We start from the raw sequence: 27,256 nt of genomic DNA on the forward strand, positions 1-27,256 counted from the left end.
AGGTGAGTGGCGTGGGTAACAATTTGAGGCGAAGCCGAAAATTGTTAATAAAGACGCCACGAGCATTTTTTGACTCAGTTAAACACCGTTGCATACAATACTTTTTCTACGACCAAGCACTTATTTTGAAAGAAAATTATAAATCAACAAATACCTACTTTCAGTCATCTTAGTTATCTAGTGGACCGCCTACCATTTTGAATATGCAGTTTGAGTGCAAACATGAAAATAAAACTGTCTATGGTATGGTTCTTTGAAGCCTGGCCACTAAGACGAATCGAGCCGAGTTGAATCGAGTTCTCATACATTTGAATGCGATTCGACGCGTCGCCAATGAACGCAGCAGAAAACGAAGGAGTCTCGACTCTGCGAATTGGTTTGTTAAGTTGGTAGCAATGTATTTACTGAACTGTAACTAACAGCTATATCGTGCTACTTCTACTTTTTTTTTTTTATACTACGTCGGTGGCAAACAAGCATACGGCCCGCCTGATGTAAAGCGGTCACCGTAACCTATGGACGCCTGCAACTCAAACAGTGTCACATGCGCGTTGCCACCCCATTAGAAACTTGCAAACTTTTTACTTAAATGTTTTCAGGGTATAGACTAGATAGACTTGTCCTGACATCTTTTATGTAGGGTTTTTAAGTTCTATGCACGACCTTGTAACTCACGAATAAAGCTAGGAACACACTACGCGGACGTCCGTCGTAAATCGACCGCGGACGGGAATCTGGACAATGGAAATACACATAACCGTGCAAACTATCAGTCGACGGACGCGGACGTGGCCTTGAGCGCACGGACGTCCGATCGAAATCTGGCTCTCTGGATGTTTTGTTCCGTGCACACTGATAGGTCGCGGTCGCGGTCGTTTTACGACGGACGTCCGCGTAGTATGTTCCTAGCTTAACAGTACGGGAGTAGAAAAATAAATATTTCTTATCATAATTTATTTTTCTTTTATGACATCACATGTAAATTTTCCCAGGGTCGCAGGTATAATAGGATGGATCAATAACCTAATTATAATCAATGTAATTTCTTCGTATTGCATATAAAGTGAAATTACCTTCACTATCATGAGGCAAAAAAAAAATTTGTAGTTGTGACATTTCCTCCCGCGAACGCTCCGGCTGTGGAATGAGTTCCCTGTCGAGGTATTCCCGATGAACTACAGTATGGGGTTCTTCAAAAAAGGAGTTTCCAAGTTTCTAATGGGTTGGCAACGCGCATGTGACACCCCTTGAGTTACAGGCGTCCATAGGTTACGGTGACCGCTTTCCATCAGGCGGACCGTATACCTGCTTGCCACCAACGTGATATAAAAAAAGTTTTTTCCTTTTTAACTTAGCGCCTTTTTAGTGCCAATTTTTTTTCACAGTTTGTATTTCCCACAGAATTACAATTAAACCAGAATGAGTAGTAAGGTCAAAAAGTGTGTCCACGTGAGAGGTCATTGTTTGGGCCTGGTGTCCCTCTCGCACTTACAATGTCAACCTTATTCAGTGACGTCATCACTGTCCTACATTGGGGATACCAGTCAATTTTCAAAGTTACTACCAAATCTACTAATACCCATTTGAAAATATTTTTTAATTAAACAAATCTTTGATTTATTGGCATCAAAATAATTACAATTCTTTGAAATATATCGAAATCCTAGTTTGAATATAACACTAAAATAATATAAGAAGTTATAAAGTCAGGTAATATACAGATAAAAATACTACTACTATGATAACCTCATTAACACTGGCCACACGTGCGAGAGAGAAATGCCCTCACATGTGAAACGTTTTCGCTAGTCTGATACGATCACCTTTCTGTCTCAGTGATAAGGTTCAATTTAGTATGGCAAAAAATATGATTCCACAATCTAGTTTAATAATTCTAAATCTATGGGTCAACCAAATCTTGGCACTGAAAAATGGCGCCACCGTCTTTGTAAAACGCTTATCATGTGGCAACTATTGAGTTACTATTGTACACCTTTTGTATGAGAACAGTAAGTTAGGATAAACAATTTTAATTCCATTTTAATCCTTTTTTTGTCAGTCTGTATTGAAGATTTTTTTTATCTCGCTTTCACTTACGTGAATAGTTTCGAAGTTGCGGTACGGTACAGTCGTGTGTTAACTTCTTAACGTATGTCAAAATCAAAACTGTCAAGTGATGACTGTCACTTCAGTTTGAAGGTTATGTTATGTTGTTAAAAAATATAACTAAATGGAACAATAACACTACTTGCTCTTGCTCCTGGTTAGTGTTAGCATCTGTTAGGTACTACGTTTTTATTTCAAATACATTATTACTTCACATAAGATAATTCCCGTTGTTGGAGTTTGGCAGTCACGGCTACTTGTAGGAATTGGCGTATTCAATACGCATACAAGCGTAGCGGTTGCGATGGACGTGATGCTAGCGTGTCGCTGCTGCCTGCTTTGTCCCCCGGACAAAGACCTGACGACGCCGCACACACATCTCGGCAAAACGGAGATATATGCCGACATGATCAAGGAGTGTTTTGATATACAAGTAAGTTGTGTCCACAAATTTAAAAGTGTGTGAAGTCAATGGATCATACTGTTATAAATGTTAGGACAGCATGGTGTTTAATTAAATGTGTGAATGGTTTAAGTTGCAGCTGACAGTGGGCGGCTCGGGCTCGAGCGGCATCTGCTGTACGTGCGTGGGCCGCCTGCGAGACGCGAGCGACTTCAAGCTGCAAGTGCAGCGCAGCCAGGCGGAGCTGCAGGCGCGCTCGCAGGGAGCGAGCCTCGTCAAAGGTCGGGAAGCACCACCTGCTATTGTAAGGACTGAGTGGATGCTCGGAGCAGAGCTTTCAGCAGTGCAGGCGAGCATGCGTGCACCCTATGCGGCGTGAACTCAGAACACTTGTATGAGCGTCAATTGTTTGTTATGCACACCACACACCCCACGCCACTGCACGCTCGATATAAGCGTGCACTCAGGCTTTACATTTAGTGCTCTGTACTGATATTAATATTACCATGACCGGTCTGGCCTGGTCGATAGTGACCCTGCCTGCTAACCTGCGGTCCTGGGCCCACTCAGCAGGTTGGTGACTTTACTATCCAGCCAAGACCAGAATGTAGTATCTGGTTGTATATGGCTTAGAGTTTTAGTGCCTGAAATAAGGATAAAATTTGAGTAACATTTAGTATCAAACCACAAAGTAATCCATTTTATGGTGAGACTTAACACACAAATAAATATAAGCATTAGATAGTACAAAATACTGAATTAAGTTCATTATCTATCAGGATTCAATTCATTTTCTAATCATTAACATGCCTACAATAACAAACACGCCAGTGCGCTTTAGATTTGGCTTCATTTAGATAAAAACTTCAGACTAAATATTCAGTGACTCGCTCGGGTGGTCGGCATGTTAGAATCCGGCCAAACTATCCGTGGCATCTCTAATAGTGACATGTTTTGTGTTTGTAGGGAGTGATTTGTTTTATTTGTTTGCTCTAGAGGAAGAATCTGCAGTAGAGTGTGAAAACCCAAAAGTGCAAGACACAGATGAGTCTTGTGGGCCTGAGCCAGGTGAGTCTACTACGCGGCAATGATACATAGTCATTATTATTATTTAACTCCTCATGAGCTCAAGCACGGAGCAACATGCAACAGAGAGTTATTTATGTGGCTGCTATACATTATGAGATGCATTAAAACCATATTATGATAATGCAAGTCTTACAAGTTATGTGATGTAATCTTGTTATATTGATGAACAATAATGAATATTTGTATTATATTGTATTGTATTGTCTTTAATGCCTAATTATGTACAGTTGCATATATAACTTTATCTTCATCTATATAATAAGTTTGTACAATAATTTTATAATATGTACGTAGGTGTATGGTCCATCTAAATTTAGGGAAGAGGTAAATCAACTTATGTTTGTTAGTCAGTTCACTTTTGAAAAATTTGATATTTGTAATGAAACAAACGACTGATTGATGAACTCCAATAGCAATCATATTTCTTCTAAACAAACATTCTAAAGTTTAATGTAATTAAAGTATTGGTTGCCGATATCTCAAAATAAAAATTGAAATGCACTGGCAGATACAGATTTCCTAATACATTTGCTTATCGCTCCTACGCATATTTAGAGAACCTATGGTATGGATGTAAATTGTAAATAAAATAATTATGTGGAATTTGATAAAATATCTGCTGCTTATAAAGTCGTTTGGTTCAGGTGAAGAGCCTGCGGTCAAGCCGGAGATGCTGGATGAAGACACACCTGAGGAGATATTGCGTGAGTAGTCAGTTTAACTATAGGTTTAGAAGTGACCAGAACAGCAGATGGCTAAATTTAGATATGTCATTGCCGGGAATAGCAAAAAATAGCCATAAGTATATATTATACCGACAAGTAAGATATGTATTTCAATTACAATCCATCTGATAATTATAAAGCTATTAAACAATTTGCATAAGTATAGTTTGAAAAGTGTTTTTTCTAGAATAAAATAATGCAAGATTTTAGTCTTTAATGTCTTTAATGATATAAAATTGCATTATTTACGAAACACCAACATATCCGTAAAATGCCACTAAAAATGTAATAATTAACATTTAACATGTAGCGCCACCAACGGCTAATTTATCTTCTTCCTCCTACCCTTATCCCACGTTATGTGGGTTCGGTAGAACACGTCTTCCTCTTCCATTCTCCTCTATCTTCCGTCGTCTCAACACTCACATCTTTCTTCCTCCTTTCACACAATCCATCCAGCGTTGTTTGGGTTTACCCCTCCCTCTCCATCCATCAACCTTCATCTCCAACATTCTTTTGTCTATATGACGTTCATCCCTCCTCATTACATTACCGTACCACGCCAACCTGCCACTCCTCATCTTTTCCGTTATAGGCGCAACTTTCAAACTTCCCCTAAGTGACCGACCACACCAGAGCGTCGCGTGTCTCGGGGCGCGCAACGGGCGTCCGCGCCACGCCGCTTCAGTGTAATTCAAAAAACGTCTCCTCAGTACATTTTGTATAGGAAAGACGTAAGACGCGCCCCAGGTGGCGTGGCGGCGGCGGGGCGCGCGCCGCGCTGCGCGCGGCGCGCCTTACGTCCTTCCTATACAAAATGTACTGAGGAGACGCTTTTTGAATTACACTCAGGTGGCGTGGCGCGGACGCCCTTTGCGCGCCCCGAGACACGCAACGGTCTGATGTGGCCGGTCCCTAATATACTCATTCCTGATCCGATCCATTCTGGTCACTCCACACATCCATCTCAACATTCTCATTTCCGCCACGTGCACTCTCCTTTCATCCTCCACCTTTGTCGCCCAGCATTCAGATCCATAAAATACAACAGGCCTCACAATCGTCTTGTAGATTTTCATCAATATTTAGCAGCGTCGCTACACTGAAGGAGATCTGTAACACAAGGCACGGCCCGGAGCGAGGTCGACACGATCCCACGAACAGTATGTTTGTTTCAGATGAAGAGTTCACAGTCAAGTCGGAGGCGTCGGCCGAAGACGATGAGATGTCGCGTGAGTACCAACCCGAATGGGAAACACAAACTGTAAGAAGTCGCTACGGGTCCCATTGACCAATATGGTGGAAAATTTCGATGTCTTGGTTGAAGTCTTGTTGGCTCAGTTGGCAGAGCGCTGGAATATAGATCCGGAGGCCGTCAATTCAAGTCTCACCCGAGGCAGTACTTTGCCACTTAACCACTTATTTAAGTTAATGTAAACCTACTTACTAATAATATATAATCTTTATTGTTTTGCTCAATAAGCACCTAACTACATTACACTGACCTACTGACACGAAATGCCTTAACCTTGACATTGGCGGAGACATCGACGACCCATTACACAGTAGAGGCGAAGGTGAGTCCGTAGAAAAATTGAATTTCGCCCCTTTTTCAGTGACAAGATTTCCTTCACCGTCTATAAGTGAATTTAGCTCAGTAAATAATGACTTACCTATCTGAAAATGTCAGGTTTGGTAAACATGTATAGGATATATCTCTTTTTAATAAAACGTCTGTGATTGCTAATTGCTAAAAAAAAGTGCTGGTGGCGTACAAATAACAATAATCATTAGAAAGTATAAAAATACTGGGAAATAAGTTATAAGTATAGGAAAGTATCTTAACTTGATGACTCCGGCCAAAGTATACATTGCATCTCTAATAGTGACATGTTTTGTGTTTGTAGTGAGTGATTTGTTTTGTTTGTTTGCTCTAGAGGAAGAATCTGCAGTTGAGTATGAACACCCAGAAATGCAGGACACAGATGAGTCTTGTGGGTCCGAGCCAGGTGAGTCTACTAGTCATGTAGTGTGCACTGTACGTTACACACACCTTCACGTAATCTCTCTATATATTCCGTAGCTTAAGGTTCATATTTCAGTAATATATCATACATTCAACCAACAAGTTGTTTCCATCAACGCTCCTCCTTTACATGGCGATCCTGCCAGTGCGGCCTTGTGCTGCACTGGGCGCGCTGCGCTTGCCAGTCAAGGTTGTGAAGTGAAATAAATACAAGTAAATTAAATAAAACATTTCGGACATTAATAAATTTGCGCGTAAGTGACACTGTGTGGAGCGGAAAAATTACAAATGAACAGTTTTGTCAGGACTTGGAAAGTGAAATAACAGTGAAGGTCATAAATTTTACAACAGCGGACACTCGAAACGTATATAAAAAGTGATTTTAACACTTTCGCTACCAAGAACCCGACTGTCGGGCACACCGCTCGTAGAAGCGTAGCCGATTACATGGGTTTCCCCGTATGTAGCGAAAATGTCGTAGCGCCGCGTAGAGCCCGGTTTCGAAAGTGTTAAAATGGACTAAATTTCATCATTTTCATCTTGAATTAAAATTTAAATACCAACTGCCGAGAGCAAAGTTTTTAAGAATATGGAGCAGCAGGGAGTTGTTGGTGTCCTTGGTCGAGCATGGCGTCTGGAGGTCCAAGGACAGCAGCAGAAGAAAGTGAAGGTTGTTGTGGTTGTGATAAAACAAAAGTGAATGTGCGGTTTGCAAAAGTGTACACGAATTATTATACAAACTTTTTTTTCGTTCTTAGTAAAGTAGTTTCCTTTATTTTTCGTTTAGTTTATTAAGTTAATTTACTTATATAATGTTATAAATGCCGTTTGATGAAAAAAAAAAAAACTTATAAGGTTAAAAAGTTGGCCTTTAATCTGTGACGAGAAAAAAAAATTGTTATGACTACACCAGTTAATTTTATTGCATAAAAACGCCTTATTCATTTTATTCATTTCTTATTGTTTTCTAACATACATTTGATAATTTCATATTAAGTACTACATTTCATATAATATTTACTCAGCATACTTTTATACCTAGCAAATATGGCACATGACGGCGGCGCGTGTACTCCTTATAGGGATTGGCATGTGTCGTCTGTTATTTCATCTCCAATTTCACAGTTCGTGCACTCATCATCACTTGAATATTATAAGAATGAAATTAAATTGTAATTACCTACAGTGCAACATTTCAAATACTTGTTTAAATTTTTACCTTTCAATATAAAAGTACATAAAAAACTACCGAATTTTAACCATATAATATGTGTGTTTAATGTAACTTAATTAGATTTCTAGATCTGTAACGTTACTTTTTATTAGATATTTTATTTTTAATGATGACGAAGTAAAATTGTGTCGGACGAGACTTTCTAATTAATTCATGGATCTGACTTATTTAATAAACAAAGGAATGACGAAGTATTGTAATAACGGATATGACTTTTTAAATAAATAATGGTACTTATTGTAAATGATAATAGTTTTGAAGGTAAGGTTTGTTTTTGTAAAGTTTTATAGTTTGATTTAAAGGAATGTAGGTTTCGTAAAATGATTGGTCATCGAATGCTTGTGGAAAAGTTCAGTGAGGCAATGAATGTGAAAGAAGTGAAATGATTGTAGACAGAATTTATTTATGGGAAAATTTAAACACGTAAGTTTTTCGAAGGACTCTTGGCCTGATCAACTGAGGGTTGCCGGATTTCCTACATGTTAAAGTTTTCATGGAGTGTGAGATTAGTGATTGCATTTTTGAGTGTTGTTTTATTTTGTGAAAGATGAGTGAAAGTAATTAATTGATAACAAATATAATTATGTGACTATCGCAAATCGTTGGCCCAAGAGGCAGCGATTAGCAAGGGTACGCCAGGGTACAAGACAGGTAGGGAATCCTTGGAGATCTGATCATGATTCGGTCGAGTACCAATCGTGAAGACTCCTTGGACACATGGAAGGTTATTGTGTAAGGAAGTGTTAAAAGAACTGCCTGTATGAGAAATATATAGTATGTGTGCGCGCTTAAAAAAATCCTTGTACCCTGAGCAAATAAAAAAAAAATATATTGTAAGGTCGGCCGACCACGTGTGTAAAAGCGTTGCGTACCCTTGGTCTTACCTTGATCTTATATAAATAATTATTGAGTCTTGATGTTTGTGAAAGATATAAATAAATAAATAATAAGTAATGACGTCATACTTAATGAAATAAATGTAGTATGTATGTACTTAATTAATTGAAAAAGCTTGCAAGTGTATCTAATAACGTATAATCCAAATGATAAATGACTGGTACCTAATGATAATGACATGATGAAAACCGATAATAATGACTATTGACAATTATACTATGACACCTAAAATGCCAAATATACTTTGGTACGTAGTGTATTGACGAATACACTACGAATATTAAAAAAATGTAATACTTATTCTTGTCTTTTTAAATTTAATTCAATGTATCTTGAGTAGTTTTAATGTTTTATTTGTGTTTTAATGCTTATTTTTTTTGTGTAATGAAAAAAAATGCTTGTTCTTTTTATTTACAATTGTATTTTTGTCTTAATTTTATGTCATCATTGCGTGCATAAATTTGTTATTCACTATGAAATATGCCTAAATAAAAATAATAATTGATATTATGTAAAATTGACTTGTACACACATTGTGACTATTGGATATACCTTTCTATGACAAGTTTTACATGTAACAATACTGAATTAATATTTAAAAAAAATGGTGTACCTTATTCCGGCTTACTATTTTGATAAATGTATTGTTGTTTAGAAATGAAAACTATAAATTGGGAAATTTAATGTAAAAAAAAATATTCTGTATGTCAAATATGTTTTCAAAAATGTATTACAGTAAAAAAAAAAAAAAACATGTAAACTATTTTTTTCTTTTTTAAAGGGGGAGGTGTAGTGTGCACTGTACGTTACACACACCTTCACGTAATCTCTCTATATATTCCGTAGCTTAAGGTTCATATTTCAGTAATATATCATACATTCAACCAACAAGTTGTTTCCATCAACGCTCCTCCTTTACATAGTCATTATTATTATTTAACCTTTCATGAGCTCAAACGTGGAGCAACATCTCGGTTTCCATCCCGTATTTGTTCCGGAGTCATGGATGTTTTATATGTGTTATAAGTATTTGTATACAGCGTGTGCATCCCATACGGGCGAATAATGTATCCAGTTATAGTATCTGATCATACGAATCGTATAGGATAATCTTTTTGTTAAAAAGTGTTATTAATTAAGACCAATGACTTATAATTTCTGACCAAGCAGCAATGTCCGCCGTCCAACTTGACATGACATAAACGTTATTTCGTAATGACACTAATGACGTTTATGTAGGTACGCTAATTGATGTGAACGTAATACATTACGTGCTGAATTATTGTGTATTAAAAAAAATATCTCATCTATTAAAAAAAAAAATGTAGTTAGGCTCCTTAGGTCCGGTACTAATCGTTATCAAGATATTCGCCCGTATGGAATACACACGCTGTATTATACGTATTGCTATCTGAGTACCCAATACACAAGCCTTCTTGAGCTTACCGTGAGACTTGGTCAATCTGTGCAAGAATGTCCTATAATACAATAATATTTCTGTATATACTTCAATAAATCACAGACCACATCTTGTGAGTTAGTTGCTATCCCTCATTAGTTGGCTCGTGGCTATACTGTACTAGCCTGCTGCTTATAAAGTTGTTTGGTTCAGGTGAAGAGCCCGCGGTCAAGCCGGAGATGCTGGATGAAGACACACCTGAGCAGATATTGCGTGAGTAGTCAGTTGAACTAGTTTAGAAGTAGCCAGAATAGCAGAGGGCTACATTTAAATATGTAACAGATGTTACATATCTAAATACGTTTAAATTATGTGACATTCAGACTGATCAACCAGACTATGACAAAAAGTAAACTAGTGGCTCTGGGAGCTGTGGATCTATTACGCTACTCGCTTAGAAAACGCAAACGTACTTAGTTTTTAAAGTCACGATGGTCCTAAACGCCTTATACGTTTTTGCCTAACATTGGAGTGGACAAAATGATTTGGAATCAATAATCACACAATCTGGTTGCAAAATTGCGATGGAGACTTGCGACCTGTAGATGAGAACATCCCGACATGTAAAAGCAAATCGGGTTGAACCGTGGGCGTCGCTGCGGTCAAACATGTGATATCAAAAGTGCTTGCTTGAAGATTACAAGTACACAGTAATTTATTCATAATATTCTAATAATCAACATCAGAGAATGTATGTTTGTTTCAGACGAAGAGTTCTCTGTCAAGTCGGAGGTGGCGGCCGAGGACGATGAGATGTCGCGTGAGTACCAACCCGAATGGGAAACACGAACTGTTAGATGTCGCTACAGGTCCCATTGACCAATATGCCGCAGCGATCACCCAAGGCAGTACTTTTCCACTTTTAAATTTATTCTAAGCCTAGTAGCATCGATTGCAGACGTTTTCGTTTTTTTGACTAATATATCCCGAAATAAGTGTAACGACGGTCAAGTAGATCTTCTGACTAAAAAAGGGTGGCAAATTTGTAAATTGTAGGACTCACCGGCCAAATAAGTATCTTCATAAAGCGCGTGCCTTTCATAACCTCGACGTTGGTGGAGTCATCGACGAGCCATAACATTAAAAAACTGTTGAAAATGTAGGGGCGACGGTTTCCCGTCCATAGAAAACTTTAATTACGCGCCTTTTTTTAGTGACGAAATTTGCTTGACCGCCGCGTTATAAGTGAATTTCACTCAGTGAATAATTTCTTACCTGTTTGCAGATTGTTTGGTAAATATGTGTGGAGTATAATTTATTTTTAATTTAACATCTATGATTGGTAACTGCTAAATGATATGTTGCAGTGTGTTCGGACGGCAGCGCCCGCGCCAGGGAACAGGTCGCGATGACTTGCTCCGTGGTGCTCGAGCGCCTCCGCGGCGACGCGACTGCTCACAGCGGGGCCAAACCAATCGCCTGCGAACACTGTGGCGAACGTTTTAAAAACGAAACTATCTTAAGGAGACACATTCAAGAGACACACTTGCCGCCAGCGCCCAAACAATTTGCTTGTGATTTTTGTAGTGCTACATTCCAAACTAAATCACTTATTTTAGAGCATACAAAAATCGAACATGGTGTCACGAATTTCATGTGCGCTCATTGTGATTATTCAACAATATCCAAGAGATGGTTGCGAGCTCATTTAAAAAGTCACTTCAGTTTCAAAAGCGTGATTAAAAGTAATTTACACAAACATCAAGCGATATACTACGAAGATAAGAAGACACACAAAACAACACACCTAAGATTAAGTACCAGAGTAAGGCCTTATAAGTGTAGTTATTGCGACTACAAGGTCAGTGACAGGCCAACCTTAAGAATACATGAAAGGAGACATACTGGCGAAAAGCCTTTTCAATGTAGCCACTGCGATCACAAATGCAGTGCGAAATCAGACTTACAACGACACCAAAGAATACACACCGGAGAAAAGCCTTACGCATGTAGTCTCTGTGAGTACCGGTGCAGTCAAAAGTCAGCCCTAAGAAGACATGTACTGGTACATACGGGCGAGAAGCCTTATCAATGTAGTCACTGTGCTTATAAATGCAAAGTAAAGTCAGACTTAAAAAGGCACATGGGATTACACACCGGAGAACAGCCTTACGCATGTAATCACTGTGCTTATAAATGCAGTACGAAATTCCGGTTACAGAGACACCAAAGAATACACACCGGAGAAAAACCTTACGCGTGTAGTCACTGTGAGTACAAATTCACTCAGAAAACACAGTTACAAAATCACATGAAATTACACACCGGAGAAAAGCCTTACGCATGTAGTAATTGCGACTACAAATGCATTCAGAAAGCTCACTTACAAAACCACATGAGATTACACACCGGAGAAAAGCCTTACGCTTGTAGCCATTGCGACAAAAAATTCACTCAGAAAGTACACTTACAAAGTCACATGAGATTACACAGTGGAGAAAAGCCTTACGCATGTAGTCACTGTGCTTATAAAAGCTGTACGAAATCAAGCTTACGAACACATCAAAGAATACACACCGGAGAAAAGCCTTACGCATGTAGTCAATGTGCTTTTAAATCCAGTACCAAACGAAACTTACAAAGACACCAAATAATACACAGGAGAAAAGCATTACGCATGTAGCCACTGTGATTACAAATGCACTCAGAAATCATCTATGCGACGTCACCAGAGGACTCACATTGGGATGAACCCTGACAACGCAGCAATGACCTAAATCAGAAACTTATAGCATTGACATTTCACGCTCCTTCAATAAGGAAGGGGCTCCTGTCACGCAGCTCACGCGCGCTCCCGTGTGTTAATGGGATGGGATTTTGCCGTTCCAATTTTTATATTAATTAAAAATATGATCTCTGTTTTCCCTGTTTTGTCTGAAAAGTTAAAGTGTGTGCTTTGTTCGTGAACATGATCGAGCGGTGTGAAAATTAAAGAAAACAAAGGAGAGTGAGGGCGATGGTAATACAGTTTACTTATGTTAATGTGAGTAACAAATAAGTCAGAGAGTAGAAGTATTTTATTTATTTATTATTATTTTACAATATGTATATAAAAAAAAATATAAAAATGTATTTATTTATTATTACGGCGAGGTTACAAAATGTAAATTGGATACAAATATCTTAATACTGTTCTAAACTAATAATAATAAATTAACATTTCTATAATAACCAAGCACAACGCTGAAATATAAATGAAATGAACGAAAATGATTAAATTAAATTGAGATCATAAGTATACATAACTATGTGATAATTTTATTACAAGTACGATAGTTTTCATGTATAATCTTCTTGTATACAATAGTGATATAATCAAGATTTTCAATTTCGCACTCACTATTAGGCCACTTGGAAACCTTCGTGGCCTAAATATGGTACTCGATTAAAAAGCTCTATTATATTACATTTGTATAAAATACTATTTCACTCTTTATTTTCAATTTTTTTATTATTGATCCAATTCACGACTACTTACCGAAGAGTTTCGTTGTAAGTCCGGTAAAGTTATTCAAGACGCAATAAAACTATAATTGTAAACACAAAAACCACTTCTTTTGAGCAGGCTGGTGAAAGATGCTCGCGAATGTTGGATTATGTAGTCTCGGTAAAACACAGGTTTGTGCGTTCACCGTTAAGGAAACCCGATTTATTGTGGTTCCACAGTTCCAAAGCACAGCCCTTACCTTGTCAGGGAGTGTTGGGATCCTTGGAGTCGACATTTCGAGTGACGTCCAATTCCGTTCAAAAACTTGTTGTGCTCAATAGAGCGAGGGGATACTTTACTCCGGGGCAAAGACTGCTCTTGTACAAGTCGCAAGTCAGACCCCACATGGAGTATTGCTGTCACCTTTGGGCAGGAGCACCTGGATACCAGCTTGCACCCTTTGACTCGGTCCAGAGACGCGTGTGCGAATTGTCGACGATCCCAAACTTACGGGCGGTATTGAACCCTTTTTTTAATACTACGTCGGCGGCAAACAAGCATACGGCCCGCCTGATGTAAAGCGGTCACCGTAACCTATGGACGCCTGCAAATCAAACTGTGTCACATGCGCGTTGCCACCCCATTAGAAACTTGTACATTCCCTTTTGCTGTGTTAAGTACACAGCAAAAAGGAGTGTACAAGTTCTAAGAAGGGTTCGGGTTGCCGACGACTCAAAGGACAATAGACGGAACAAGTTAGTTCCGTAAGTCCTCCTGTCATCAGCACACCGAACCCTCGTTGAGCTCTGGCATCCTTACTCACCGACAGGAACACACCACTATGAGTAGGGTCTTGTGCTATTAGGCTGCGGTCTTCTGTAAGGCGGAGGTACTACCCCAGTTGGACTCTGCTCTAGATTCGAGCGAGACGATATCCGCTGTGCTGTGCCCTACCACACAAAACAGAATATCATCCGCTATGCCCTACCTCCTACAGCCCTACCCTTAAGTCTAAGGAGAAACTTCGCCTCCTTATGTGTGATATTCTATCGCCTGTACAATGTGTTGTGTTCTGTCTGAGGAACTATTTGACATGACATGATGCCAACGTCCTTTTTTTAAATACCTATCCAACAATATATCACATGTTGGGGTTGGAATGAAAAAAATATCAGCCCCACTTTACATGTAGGGGGTACCCTAATAAAACATTTTTTTCCATTTTTTATTTTTGCACTTTGTTGGCGTGATTGATATACACATTGGTACCAAATTTCAGCTTTCTAGTGCTAACGGTTACTGAGATTATCCGCGGACGGACGGACAGACAGACATGGCGAAACTATAAGGGTTCCTAGTTGACTACGGAACCCTAATGAGCTCAGCGGAGACTCGTCTTCATAGAACGCGTGCTTTCCTAAACATAATCGTTGGAGGAGTCATTACATCATCGAGCCAGACTTATTTCGCGCCTTTTTGGTGCCAATTTTTTTTCCCAGTCTGTATTTCCGTGTGTAAAACATGTATAAGTAATAAATAATAAAATGTTTAAACATTAATATGCCTTTCTTTTTATTCCACCAAGAACAAAAGACATGAGGTATTTGCAAGTTTCATGATATTATTTATTTATTTATTATTATTTATTAAGAAAAAAATTGGTTGTCTGTAAAGTCGGTTTACGGACGGCAGTTTAACGTGATAACGTCAAACATTACAGTAGTATAGACAGGGGCGGTCAGAGTATAGCAAAAGGGGCCCGATTCTGGGACTTTTTTCACGATTTTTTATTTATTTATTAAAAATACACAAAAGTTAACAGTATTTCACCAAAGCACTTATGTGGTAATATAATTATGTACATGTTAAATTGACATAAATAAAAGCAAACACACTTAAAAGTTAAACTATGGTTATTACATTAATCACCTAAGGAGTGTAGGGTCTATGAACCTTAAGAGTTTTCTGTAAAACACACCAACACTATCAGCAAATATGTCAATATCGTCTGTCTCCAACATGATGCGGTTAAGAGCAGCTCGGGCTCGAGCGGTGCGCCGGCCGCCGCGAACAGGCGCCGCCGCCGCCACGCCGGCACCGCGCCCGGCATGCCAACCACCACATTCGCTCTTGGTACTTGCAGCCCCATTCTCTCAAGCACGGATGCGTCATCTATATACTCTATGGTGAAACAGTTGGCGGTAATGCATAATATGCAGCAGTTTCCGTCTGGTTTCTAGAGTTTGAAGACCAACCATTCCTGTTACGAATAGAGATGGATACATATATGGGTAATACCCGTACAGTCGTTTGTAAATGTGCCTACAGAACTTCCTCTGCACTCTTTCTAGTGATTTGCCAATAACTTTTGGGAATACTGGTGTGAGTAGATAGATAAAACCGGCCAAGAGCGTGTCGGGCCACGCTCAGTGTAGGGTTCCGTAGTTTTTCGTATTTTTCTCAAAAACTACTGAACCTATCAAGTTCAAAACAATTTTCCTAGAAAGTCTTTATAAAGTTCTACTTTTGTGATTTTTTTCATATTTTTGAAACATATGGTTCAAAAGTTAGAGGGGGGGGGACGCACTTTTTTTTCCTTTAGGAGCGATTATTTCCGAAAATATTAATATTATCAAAAAACGATCTCAGTAAACCCTTATTCATTTTTAAATACCTATCCAACAATATATCACACGTTGGGCTTAGAATTAAAAAAAATATCAGCCCCCACTTTACATGTAAGGGGGGTACCCTAATAAAACATTTTTTCCATTTTTTATTTTTGCACTTTGTTGGCGTGATTGATATACATATTGGTACCAAATTTCAGCTTTCTAGTGCTTACGGTTACTGAGATTATCCGCGGACGGACGGACGGACGGACGGACAGACAGACATGGCGAAACTATAAGGGTTCCTAGTTGACTACGGAACCCTAAAAAGCCTTTAACACAATTATCAGAAGTGAATACTTACAATCTTTCCTCAAAGCTCTTCGCTCCATCCATTTACCGCAATGATGGCAATGTTTGCCAAAGCAGACCAGATTTGGCTATGAAAAAACATACGTATATATATTATAATCCTTAAAAAATATATGTTTTACTATAATAGAAAGTAATATTGCAAATACTTACAATTTTTGGCATTGTATGACCATTTCAATTTTCAAATAAAACCTTAGACCTATATATAGGGACCCGACATGTTGTTCTATGCCATAGATTTATATATATTAAGCTAGATTGAGTTGTTAAGCCAAAAACTTTTACTAGTCTGACAAGAACGCCTTTCTGCGCCGGTGATAAAGTTCAATTTAGTATGGCAAAAAAGTGTGAGCTCAGTCCCTATTGTACCATGTTTAGCGGCCCAAATGTCATTGTCAGTGAGTTCCAAAGACAGGGGACAGCGGAATCACATTATTTGCCATACTAAATTGAACCTTATTACTGAGACAAAAAGGTGACCGTTTTCGCTATTCTGAACTATCGAAAACGGTCCACATGAGAGGGCATTGTTTGGGCTGGTGTCCCTCTCGCACGTGTGGCCAGTGTTAATGAGCCATAATAGTAGTGTTTATATATATATATATATATTACCTGACTTTATAACTTCTTATATTATTTTAGTGTTATATTCAAACTAGGGTTTCGATATATTTCAAAGAATTGGAAAATAATTACAATGTAATTATTTTGATGCCAATAAATCAAAGATTTGTATAATTAAAAACGACGTTCACTGAATAATGTTGACATTGTCAGTAAGTGCGAGAGGGACACCAGCCCAAACAATGACCTCTCATGTGGACACACTTTTTGACCTAACTACACAATCTAGTTTAATAATTCTAAATCTATGATGAGTTCAGACGGGATATGTTCTGTAAAAAGTCGTATAAATTAAAATAATTAATTTTGTCGAGAACAACACACGGGCGCGCCATCTGTCCCAGCTGTGGTGCTTTACTCAGGCCACACGCTATAACCATACCGAGCGCATCGATCAGCCGCTTAGTTCCAACGCGCGCCAATAGATGGCGCAAAAGCTATATTGCGAAACGGGACAATGACGTCATCTTTTTCGTGCATGCTGCCCGTAGTAACGAGTTATTAGACGTTATCACGTCAAAAAAACCACCATAAGCCTCCCCACAGACGAGTCTTAATTTTCATAATCTTAAAAAAAACTTGTATGCAATCTGACAGTTCAAACTGACACTGACAAGACACTGACAGATTTGAACTGTCAGATTGCATACAAGTTTTTTTTAAGATTATGAATTTTTAAGACTGTCTGAGGGAAGCCTAAGTATGTACATACAGCCTCGCAAAAAAGAGTAAAAATTATAGACGGTCAGGTCCAAGCACATTTTCTCATTGGATTCAAGTCAGGTCAACCTAATCTTGGCAAATTCTTTAATAATCTTGGCACTGAAAAATGGCGCCACCGTCTTTGTAAAACGCTTATCATGTAGCAACTATTGAGTAAGGCTCCCCACAGACAGTCTTAAAAATTCATAATCTTAAAAAAAACTTGTATGCAATCTGACAGTTCAGATCTGTCAGTGTCTTGTCAGTGTCAGTTTGAACTGTCAGATTGCATACAAGTTTTTTTTAAGATTATGAATTTTTAAGACTGTCTGTGGGGAGCCTTACTATTGTACACCTTTTGTATGAGAACAGTAAGTTATGTTAGGATAAACAATTTTAGTTTCATTTTTTTATCCTTTTTAACCGACTTCAAAAAAGGAGAAGGTTCTCAATTCGACTGAATGTTTTTTTTTTTTTTATTTTTTTTTTTTTTTTTTTTTATGTATGTATGTTACTCGATATCTCCGAGAGTTGTGGACCGATTTTCAAAATTTTTTTTTTAATCGAACGGGTATAACCCCGAGATGGTCCCATTTGCACCAAGTCAGGGTCTGATGATGGAATCCTGGAGAAATCGAGGGAACTCTTCAAATGTTATAGGCACATGTAATGTTTTTAGTGTATTTTTCAAAGGTACACCAGTATTTACGCCTGATGGTAATAATTTTATGTGGCTGAGCTGATGATGGAAGGTCAACTCCTCAATGGTTAGGAGTTAAAGGATAATTCTTTCACTAGTGTACATATATTCGGACTGATACATATAATATCAATAGGAACCACTAAAAATCAACAAATAAATAAACTTTTTAACAAAAAATAAAACCGCCTTCAAAAATAAGCGCGTTGCAAAACACGGAGAAACTAAAAAGCAAAAAATAATAAACCTTTGAATTCAGATTTCTTATCGTATTGCAATAATCTAAACATCCAAATTATAAACAAATCAATTATTTTTGGAGTCGGTGCCAGCCTGCTTATGGTTGGGTGGGGCAAACAGGCAATAAGCAAGGCGACGAACAGGTCTGGTACCGACTACAAAAATAATTGATTTGTTTATAATTTGGATGTTTAGATTATTGCAATACGATAAGAAATCTGAATTCAAAGGTTTATTATTTTTTGCTTTTTAGTTTCTACGTGTTTTGCAACGCGCTTATTTTTGAAGGCGGTTTTATTTTTTGTTAAAAAAGTTTTTTGTCAGGCTGTATTGAAGATTTTTTTATCTCGCTCTCACCTACTTGAATAGTTTCGAAGTCGCGGTACGGTACAGTCGTGTGTTAACTTCTTAACGTATGTCAAAATCAAAACTGTCAAGTGATGGCTGTCACTTCAGTCTGAAGGTTAGGTTATGTTATGTTGTTAAAAAATATAAATGAACGCCCTTGCTCCTGGTTAGTGTTAGCACCTGTTAGGTTCTACGTTTTTATTTCAAATACATTATTATTTCACATAAGATAATTCCCGTTGTTGGAGTTTGGCAGTCACGGCTACTTGTAGTAATTGGCGAATACAATACGCATACAAGCGTAGCGGTTGCGATGGACGTGATGCTAGCGTGTCGCTGCTGCCTGCTGTGTCCCCCGGACAAAGACCTGACGACGCCGCACACACATCTCGGCAAAACGGAGATATATGCCGACATGATCAAGGAGTGTTTTGATATTCAAGTAAGTTGTGTGCACAAATTTAAAAGTGTGTGAAGTCAATGGATGATACTGTTAAAAATGTTAGGACAGCATGGTGTTTAATTAAATGTGTGAATGGTTTAAGTTGCAGCTGGCAATGGGCGGCTCGGGCTCGAGCGGCATCTGCTGTACGTGCGTGGGCCGCCTGCGAGACGCGAGCGACTTCAAGCTGCAAGTGCAGCGCAGCCAGGCGGAGCTGCAGGCGCGCTCGCAGGGAGCGAGCCTCGTCAAAGGTCAGTGTATTGTGACAAGCAAATAAACGGATATCTATCTATCTATCTGGGTCCACTCAGCAGGTTGTTGACTTTTCTATCCAGCCAAAACCAGAATGTAGTATCTGGTTGGATACCGGTTAGAGTTTTAGTACCTAAACTAAGAATAAAATTTGAGTATCATTAGTCACATAGTAATCAATATTATGGTTAGATTTAACTCACAAATAAATATAAGCATTAGATAGTACAAAATACTGTGAATTAAGTTCATTTTCTCTCAGGATTCAGTTTGGTTTCTAATCGTTAACATTCCTATAACTTTTGCTTCGTTTAGATAAAAACTTCTTCTTCTTCTTTACATCCTGTTACCCTCTGCTGGGGTGTAGGGCTCGAATCATATTTCTCCATTTACTCCGGTCTTGGGCAGTTTGAGTGACCTCCTCCCACCCCATGTCTAGCACCCTGAGCTCCCTGAGCTCCTGAGATAAAAACTTCAGACTGAATATTCAGTGACTCGCTGGGGTGGTCCACATGTTAGAATCCAATCAAACTATCCGTGGGATTTCTAATAGTGACATGTTTTGTGTTTGTAGTGAGTGACTTGTTTTGTTTGTTTGCTCTAGAGGAAGAATCTGCAGTAGAGTGTGAAAACCCAGAAATGCAGGACACACATGAGACTTGTGGGTCCGAGCCAGGTGAGTCTGCTACGCGGCAATGATACATATTACTATGTATCATTATTTTAATAAATTTAAAGAACACATCTTAAGAAAGAATAGTTGGATACAGGCAAGGCAACTATCAGTTGTTGTAATTGCCTGCCTGATTAATAAATAATAAATAAATAACTTCTCATGAACTCAAGCACGGAGCAATATACAACTAATAATTATTTATGTGACTGCTATACATTATGAGACATTAAAACATGAGTGTTGCTTTAGTAAACGAGCCGAAAGGCGAGTTTCATAATAAGATAATGCAAGTCTTTAATGCTTAATTATGTACAGTTGCATACATAACTTTATCGTCATGTATATAATAAGTTTCTACAATAATATAATATATGTACGTAGGTATATTCCGTCCAAATTTAGGGCAGAGATAAACTCAACTAGTGTTTATTAGTCAGTTCACTTTTGAAACATTTGAAATGAAACAAATGACTGACTGAAGAACTTCAATAGCAATCATATTTCTTCCAAATAAACATTCTTAAGTTTAATGTAATTATATGAAATAAAATATATGAAATTTGATAAAAATATCTGCTGCTTATAAAGTTATTTGGTTCAGGTGAAGAGCCCGCGGTCAAGCCGGAGATGCTGGATGAAGACACACCTGAGGAGATATTGCGTGAGTTGAGAAGTCAGTTTAACTATAGGTTTAGAATTGACCAGAACAGCAGTGGCCGGTAGTAATTTCCGGGAATAGCAAAAAAATAGCCATAAGTATATATTATATCGACAAGTAAGATATGTATTGCAATTACAATCCATCTGATAATTATAAAGGTATTAAACAATTTGCATAATATATACTTAATAGTCACAAGAAACGTGTTTTTTCTAGAATAAAATAATGCAAGATTTTAGTCTTTAATGTCTTTATTGATGTAAAATTGCATAATTTACGAAACACCAACATATCCGTGAAATGCCACTAAAAATAAAATAATTAACATTTAACATGTAGCGCCACTAGCGGCTAATTAATCAATATTCCCTAATTCAATTTTTTTTTTAAATTATCGATATGAACTGCACTGGTCTTAATGTGGTAACATTAGTGCATAATGACCTGTCAATTTAGTTCGCCTAATTTTGGAGCCAAGTTTATCAGCGTGGCGACACTGAAGGAGATCTGTAGCACAAGGCACGGCCCGGAGCGAGGTCGACACGATCCCACGAACAGTATGTTTGTTTCAGATGAAGAGTTCACAGTCAAGTCGGAGCCGGCGGCCGAGGACGATGAGATGTCGCGTGAGTACCAACCCGAATGGGAAACACGAACTGTTAGATGTCGCTACAGGTCCCATTGGCAAGGCAGTACTTTTCCACTTAGAAATTTATTCTAAACCTAGTGGCATCGATTGCAGACGTTTTTGCTTGTCAAAAAGTTACAAACTGTAGCGGTCGGAAGGTTTGCCATCGGCGATCCAATACTTACCTACACCGAAAGCTGTGCTGGAATACAAACAAATAGAAACTCAATTTTGAAATGTTCCATTTTTATCGATGGAATTTTACTTCCCTATAAATGAATCTCAAGCAAAATGGTCAAGCTAATCTTGTCACTACAAAAAGGCGCCAAATTTGAAAAAAGTAGGCCTCACCGGCCAACAATGTTCATAAAGCGCGTGTCTTCCTAAACCTTGACGTTCGACGAGACATAATACTTAAAAAAAATATTGAAACTGTAGGGGATAAGGTATATGGGCTATCATCAATGATATCTTTTTTTTTCATTGACGTCTATGATTGGTAACTTCTAAATTATATGTTGCAGTGTGTTCGGACAGCAGCGCCGCCCGCACCAGGGAGCAACTCGCGATGGCTTGTTCCGTGGTGCTCGAGCGCCTCCACGGCGACGCGACTGCTCACAGCGGGGCCAAACCAATCCCCTGCGAACACTGTGGTGAACGCTTTAGAAACGAAACTATCTTAAATAAACACATTCAACATACACATTTGCCGTCAGTGCCAAAACAATTTGCTTGTGATTTTTGTAGTTCTACATTCCAAACTGAATCACTTAATTCAGAGCATGAAAAAATCGAACATGGTGTCACAAATTTAATGTGCGCTCATTGTGATTATTCAACAATTTCCAATAGATGTTTAGTGGTTCACTTAAAAAGTCACTGCAGTTTCAAAAATCTGATTAAAAGTGATTTACACAAACATCAAGCGATACTCTCCGTTGATAAACAGACACACAAAACAACACACCTGAAATTAAATACCAGAGTAGAGCCTTATAAATGTAATACTTGCGATTACAAGTCTAGTAAAAGATCACACCTAAGAACACATGTAATGACGCATACTGGCGAAAAGCCTTTTCAATGTAGCCACTGTGCTTACAAATGCATTCACAGAAGAAACTTACAAAGACACCAAAGTATACACACCGGAGAAAAGCCTTACGCATGTAGTCACTGTGCTTATAAATGCAGTACGAAATTGAGTTTACAAAGACACCAAATAATACACACCGGAGAAAAGCCTTACGCATGTAGTCACTGTGCTTATAAATGCAACTCGAAATCAGACTTACAAAGTCACCAAAGAATACACACCGGGGAAAAGCCTTACGCATGTAGTCACTGTGAGTACCGGTACAGTCATAGGTCAAGCCTAAAAGCACACGTAATGACGCATACGAAATCAGACTTACAAAAACACCAAAGAATACACACCGGAGAAAAGCATTACGCATGTAGCCACTGTGACTACACATGCACTAAGAAATCATCTATGCGACATCACCAGAAGACTCACATTGGGATGAGCTCTGACGACGCAGCAATGACCTAAATCAAAAACAGACCTGGCATTGACATTTCACGCTCCTTCAATAAGGTAGAGCTGCTGTGACGCCGCTCACGCGCGCTCCCGTGTTCTTACTGTACACGAGTCAGTTGTAGTTATTTATGTGACTGGTGCATAATGAGGTGCATCAAACTACGCGTGTTGTTTTATGACAAGCCAAAGCGAGTTTCATAACAAAATAACATGAGTGTTTTAATGTCTACTCATGTACAGTTACATGTAACAATATTTTATTTTATTATTTGCAAAGCAGGCAGGCAGTTGTAGTTAAACTGATAAAGCCTGTTTCCAGGTGTCAGCAGAGGTTTCAGGCGTTATGTGGAATTAGCACTTGTCTAACTTATTCTTGAATTTTTTTGCGGTAAAGTTATGGTTTATTAAGTTAGACATTTACATTTATTGAACAAAAGAAATCATTAAAAAATACATACGTTTAGATCCACAGCGCAGGCTTCGTCATATAACAGACTGTCCATCCACCAAAGGTTTCATCAACATAAAACATTACCATAACATACACTATCCGCAACACGCATCGTCAAAACTCAAGCACACAAAAAACAAAAAAAAAAAAAGACAAACACAATACCCTTAATAAAAACCTTATATCCCAACCCGGTCAGTACCCGGAACAAACGTCCCCAAAATACCAGCCGCGTTGCCGCGCTGTATAGCCAACGATATACGTTGTACCAGGTACGAACCCGATCTAGGATTCTTGAATTCGTTCACACTTTGGGCCGATATTACATCCTCCGGGAGCTGGTTCCGAGCTTTTACCACTATTGCTCCTCCTCCTCTCCTTATTATTTTACTACTCTATTATTTCTTTGTATTTAATCGCCAAGATGGTTACATGTGACAAATTATACACATAAATTATTTTAAAAATGTTAATGATGTGTTGATATTTCGTGAAAAAAAAAAAAACAACTAGCTCGAACACATGGATGTAGCTGGCCCTTTCTTAAAAACACACAGTGGCTTCGTACAACTTGACATTTTTTTTTATTTAATAAAAATATTATATATTCTCTATTTTCTTTGCTTTGTTTGGAAATGTAGAGTTTTAACTTTTTTTGCTTAAACTCGATCGAACGGTGTAAAAAGTAAAGAAACCAAGAAAGATGAGTGACAGTGGTGAAAATACAGTTTACTTATGTTAATTTGAGTATGAAATAAGTTTGACAGTAGAAGTAAGGTTACATACAATCTTTGCTTTTAATTTTTGATAAATGTATATTTTTAACTTTAGATTAACTTGTTTTAGTAACTCATACAAAGACTATGGTAACCATTTTCTTTGACTCATGTGAGTCATTTTCATGACTTTTTTCTTTGTAATGTCTTTTTTAAGTTCTTATTTACTGTTTTTAATGTTCCGTACCAAAAAGGTACAACAGGAACCCTTATGGTGCGACTCTGTCCGTCTGTCTGTCCGTCTGTCACATTGTTAAATATCTCGAGAACTACTTACGCTATCGATATGAAATTTGGAACAGTTATAAACATTGTGAACCTCTACAAGTTGAAAGTTTTTTTTTTTTAATTAATTAATATAAATGATAGAAAATGGCCAAAATGAAAGGGGGTCAAACTGAAAATTTCTAGTAACTAGGTCAAGTGGGGTATCGTTAGAAAGAGCTCAAACTGTACATATCAAAACTATTTTTCATAATTTTTTGGTTGTGGAGAAAAAATGTTTTTTGAAGGAAAATGTAAAAAAAAATACCGTTCCCCCCTCATCTCCGAAGTTTACCAACATAAATTTATGAAATTTTCACCAAACATGGCTATTATAATGAATATTACAGGAAAAATAAAATCGTACGCGTATCTTGAAAACTTTTTTTTTAATTTATAAAAACCTTTCAGATTTACATTTTCAATTTCAACACCCTTGCGGGTGTTTATTGTACCTGTATTTTTTAACAAAATAACAATGAAATTACCTGCTTTCAAATAGAGGCAAAATGGTTAAAATCGGTTCACGCAATAAACAATTATTCCATAAAATCATCTTCCATACTAGCTCGCGCGCATTAGTTTACTCAATTTGCCGATAGATGTCGCTGTACGTTGAACGCTCATTTACTACATCGCGTTTTTCCTGATATAATGAGGTCAGTTCAGGAGCGTCCTTGCGACATGTCGTAAGTCGTAAACTATTGAAGTCGAATAGTCTTGATTTTATTTGGACATTGTCTAACAATAAAATTGTATATTAAAATATTACTTGTTATGTGGGAAATTGAGTCTTGAGGGATTTAGTCAAATCTGTAGAGTTCTATGAATAACATTTTGATGATTCAACTATTGAAAGTTTGTACGGAACCCTCGGTGAGCGAGTCCGACTCGCACTTGACCGGTTTTTTTTATTTAATTTCATGACGCATTGGATTATCTGTAATGTCATTGAAATATGTTTTCAAATAAATAAATAAATTAGTGATATAATTAAGCTTTTCAATCCTATTACGCCACTTGGCAAGCTTCGTGGCCTAAATATGGCACTCGACTGAAAAACTCTATTATATTACGTTTGTTCCAGATACTAGTGTGCGAACAAGTACTTTTACTTTTCGATTGTTATATTGATCCATTTCTCGACTACTGAAGAGTTTTGATGAAAAATAAAACTATTTTTTAAGACAAATAACAAAATAACTTTGTTGGACGGGCTGGTGTGTAAGATACTCGCGAATGTTGGATTATGTAGAAAAGTGTTTTCCTTTTTGAAATATATCATGCAAAAAAGGACAAAAATGTTAAGTTTAACTTTTTCGTGATGCACCATCCAACTGAAGTCATTTTGGATTTTCTACATAGGTAGGTAGTAGGTATGTATGATGTTCTTATAGAAACAGAAACTCTGTATGTAATGCATGCCTTAAAAAATAAGACTTCTGTAGATTCATCCAGAATCCCGCCATCAGAACTTGTTTTTGATAAAAATGGGACCAATCTGTACTTATTTATAGACGGTCAGCCAAATCTCGGCACTAGAAAAAGGCGGCAAATTTGAAAAATGAAGGGCTCAGCAGACACTCTTCTTCATAGAACGCGTGCCTTCCTAAACATGAACGTTGGCGGAGTCATCACATCATCGAGCCACTTATAAATTGATTGAAAATATTGGGTTGGTAAGAAAGTAATGAGCGAATCATAACCAATATTGTAATTTATATTTAATTTATTATTTTAATCATTTATCAAAAATATAACGGCCTTCGTTATCTACTACTTGTCTCCATCGTTCTGGTAAAGAATGAATAGCATCGGCGAAGAAGTTCTTAGGTTTAGATTCAAAAAACTCAGCTATGTACTGTCGTAGATGGGCTTTATCATCGAACTTTTTTTCATTCAAGGCATTGCTTAGCGATCTGAACAATGCGTAATCCGTAGGTGCCAAGTCTGGAGAGTACGGTGGATGAGGTATCACTTTCCAACCTAGCTCCAATAGTTTTAGCCGAGTCACTTTTGCAATGTGTGGGCGAGCATTGTCGTGTAAGAAAAAAACTTTAGCATGCTGTGGACGATTCTGACAGATTTTTTGGTTTAAATTTTCAAGCTGATTACAGTATACTGATGCGGTAACAGTCATTCCACTTGGTAGGAGTTCCCAGTGAATAATACCATGAATATCCCACCAAACGGACAGCATAACTTTTTTCGGGTGAGGCTCTGTTTTTGGTGCCTCTATTCCTTTTTCGTTTGGAGCTAGCCACTGACGTTTGCGTGTGTGATTTATATATAAGACCCATTTTTCATCTCCAGTGATAAGATGGTCCAACCAGTTGAATGTGCGGCGAAAAGACAGAAGTTGTATGCAGATATCGGCACGGCGGTTTAGTTGATCTCTATCAAGTTCGTGCGGTATCCAAACACTGTATTTGTAGTTTTTTCCCAACTCGTGTAAATGTGTTTCTATGGTGACATGAGAGCAGCCTAACTCGGTAGCAAGAGTACGACTCGTTAGCCTCGGATCTCCTTCAATTAAGGTTTTTAATTTGGCTACATCAATCTTCACCGGTCGACCAGACTTAGGTTGATCTGATAA

At 38.0% G+C, this 27,256-nt stretch overlaps 1 protein-coding gene across 4 annotated transcripts in view; it reads left to right on the top strand.

Annotated features, from left to right (window-relative positions):
• Window positions 1-27,256, top strand: part of LOC125239880 (zinc finger protein 501-like) — a 120,709-nt gene that overhangs the window by 76,526 nt on the left and 16,927 nt on the right. The window contains exons 1-6 of one of the 4 annotated variants that reach the window (XM_048147640.1): window positions 19,071-19,409; window positions 19,513-19,660; window positions 20,266-20,337; window positions 20,939-20,998; window positions 21,571-21,624; window positions 22,151-24,660. In XM_048147640.1, the coding sequence (XP_048003597.1) occupies window positions 19,281-19,409; window positions 19,513-19,660; window positions 20,266-20,337; window positions 20,939-20,998; window positions 21,571-21,624; window positions 22,151-23,181 (1,494 nt within the window). In that variant the 5' untranslated portion in view covers window positions 19,071-19,280 and the 3' untranslated portion in view covers window positions 23,182-24,660. Of the gene's footprint in view, window positions 1-5,501; window positions 5,556-6,260; window positions 6,333-19,070; window positions 19,410-19,512; window positions 19,661-20,265; window positions 20,338-20,938; window positions 20,999-21,570; window positions 21,625-22,150; window positions 24,663-27,256 lie in introns of those variants that run through there. The other 3 variants (XM_048147642.1, XM_048147639.1, XM_048147645.1) reach the window with 3 other exon arrangements.

This window comes from Leguminivora glycinivorella, chromosome 26 (genome assembly GCF_023078275.1).
Source record: "Leguminivora glycinivorella isolate SPB_JAAS2020 chromosome 26, LegGlyc_1.1, whole genome shotgun sequence".
NCBI lineage: Eukaryota > Metazoa > Arthropoda > Insecta > Lepidoptera > Tortricidae > Leguminivora > Leguminivora glycinivorella.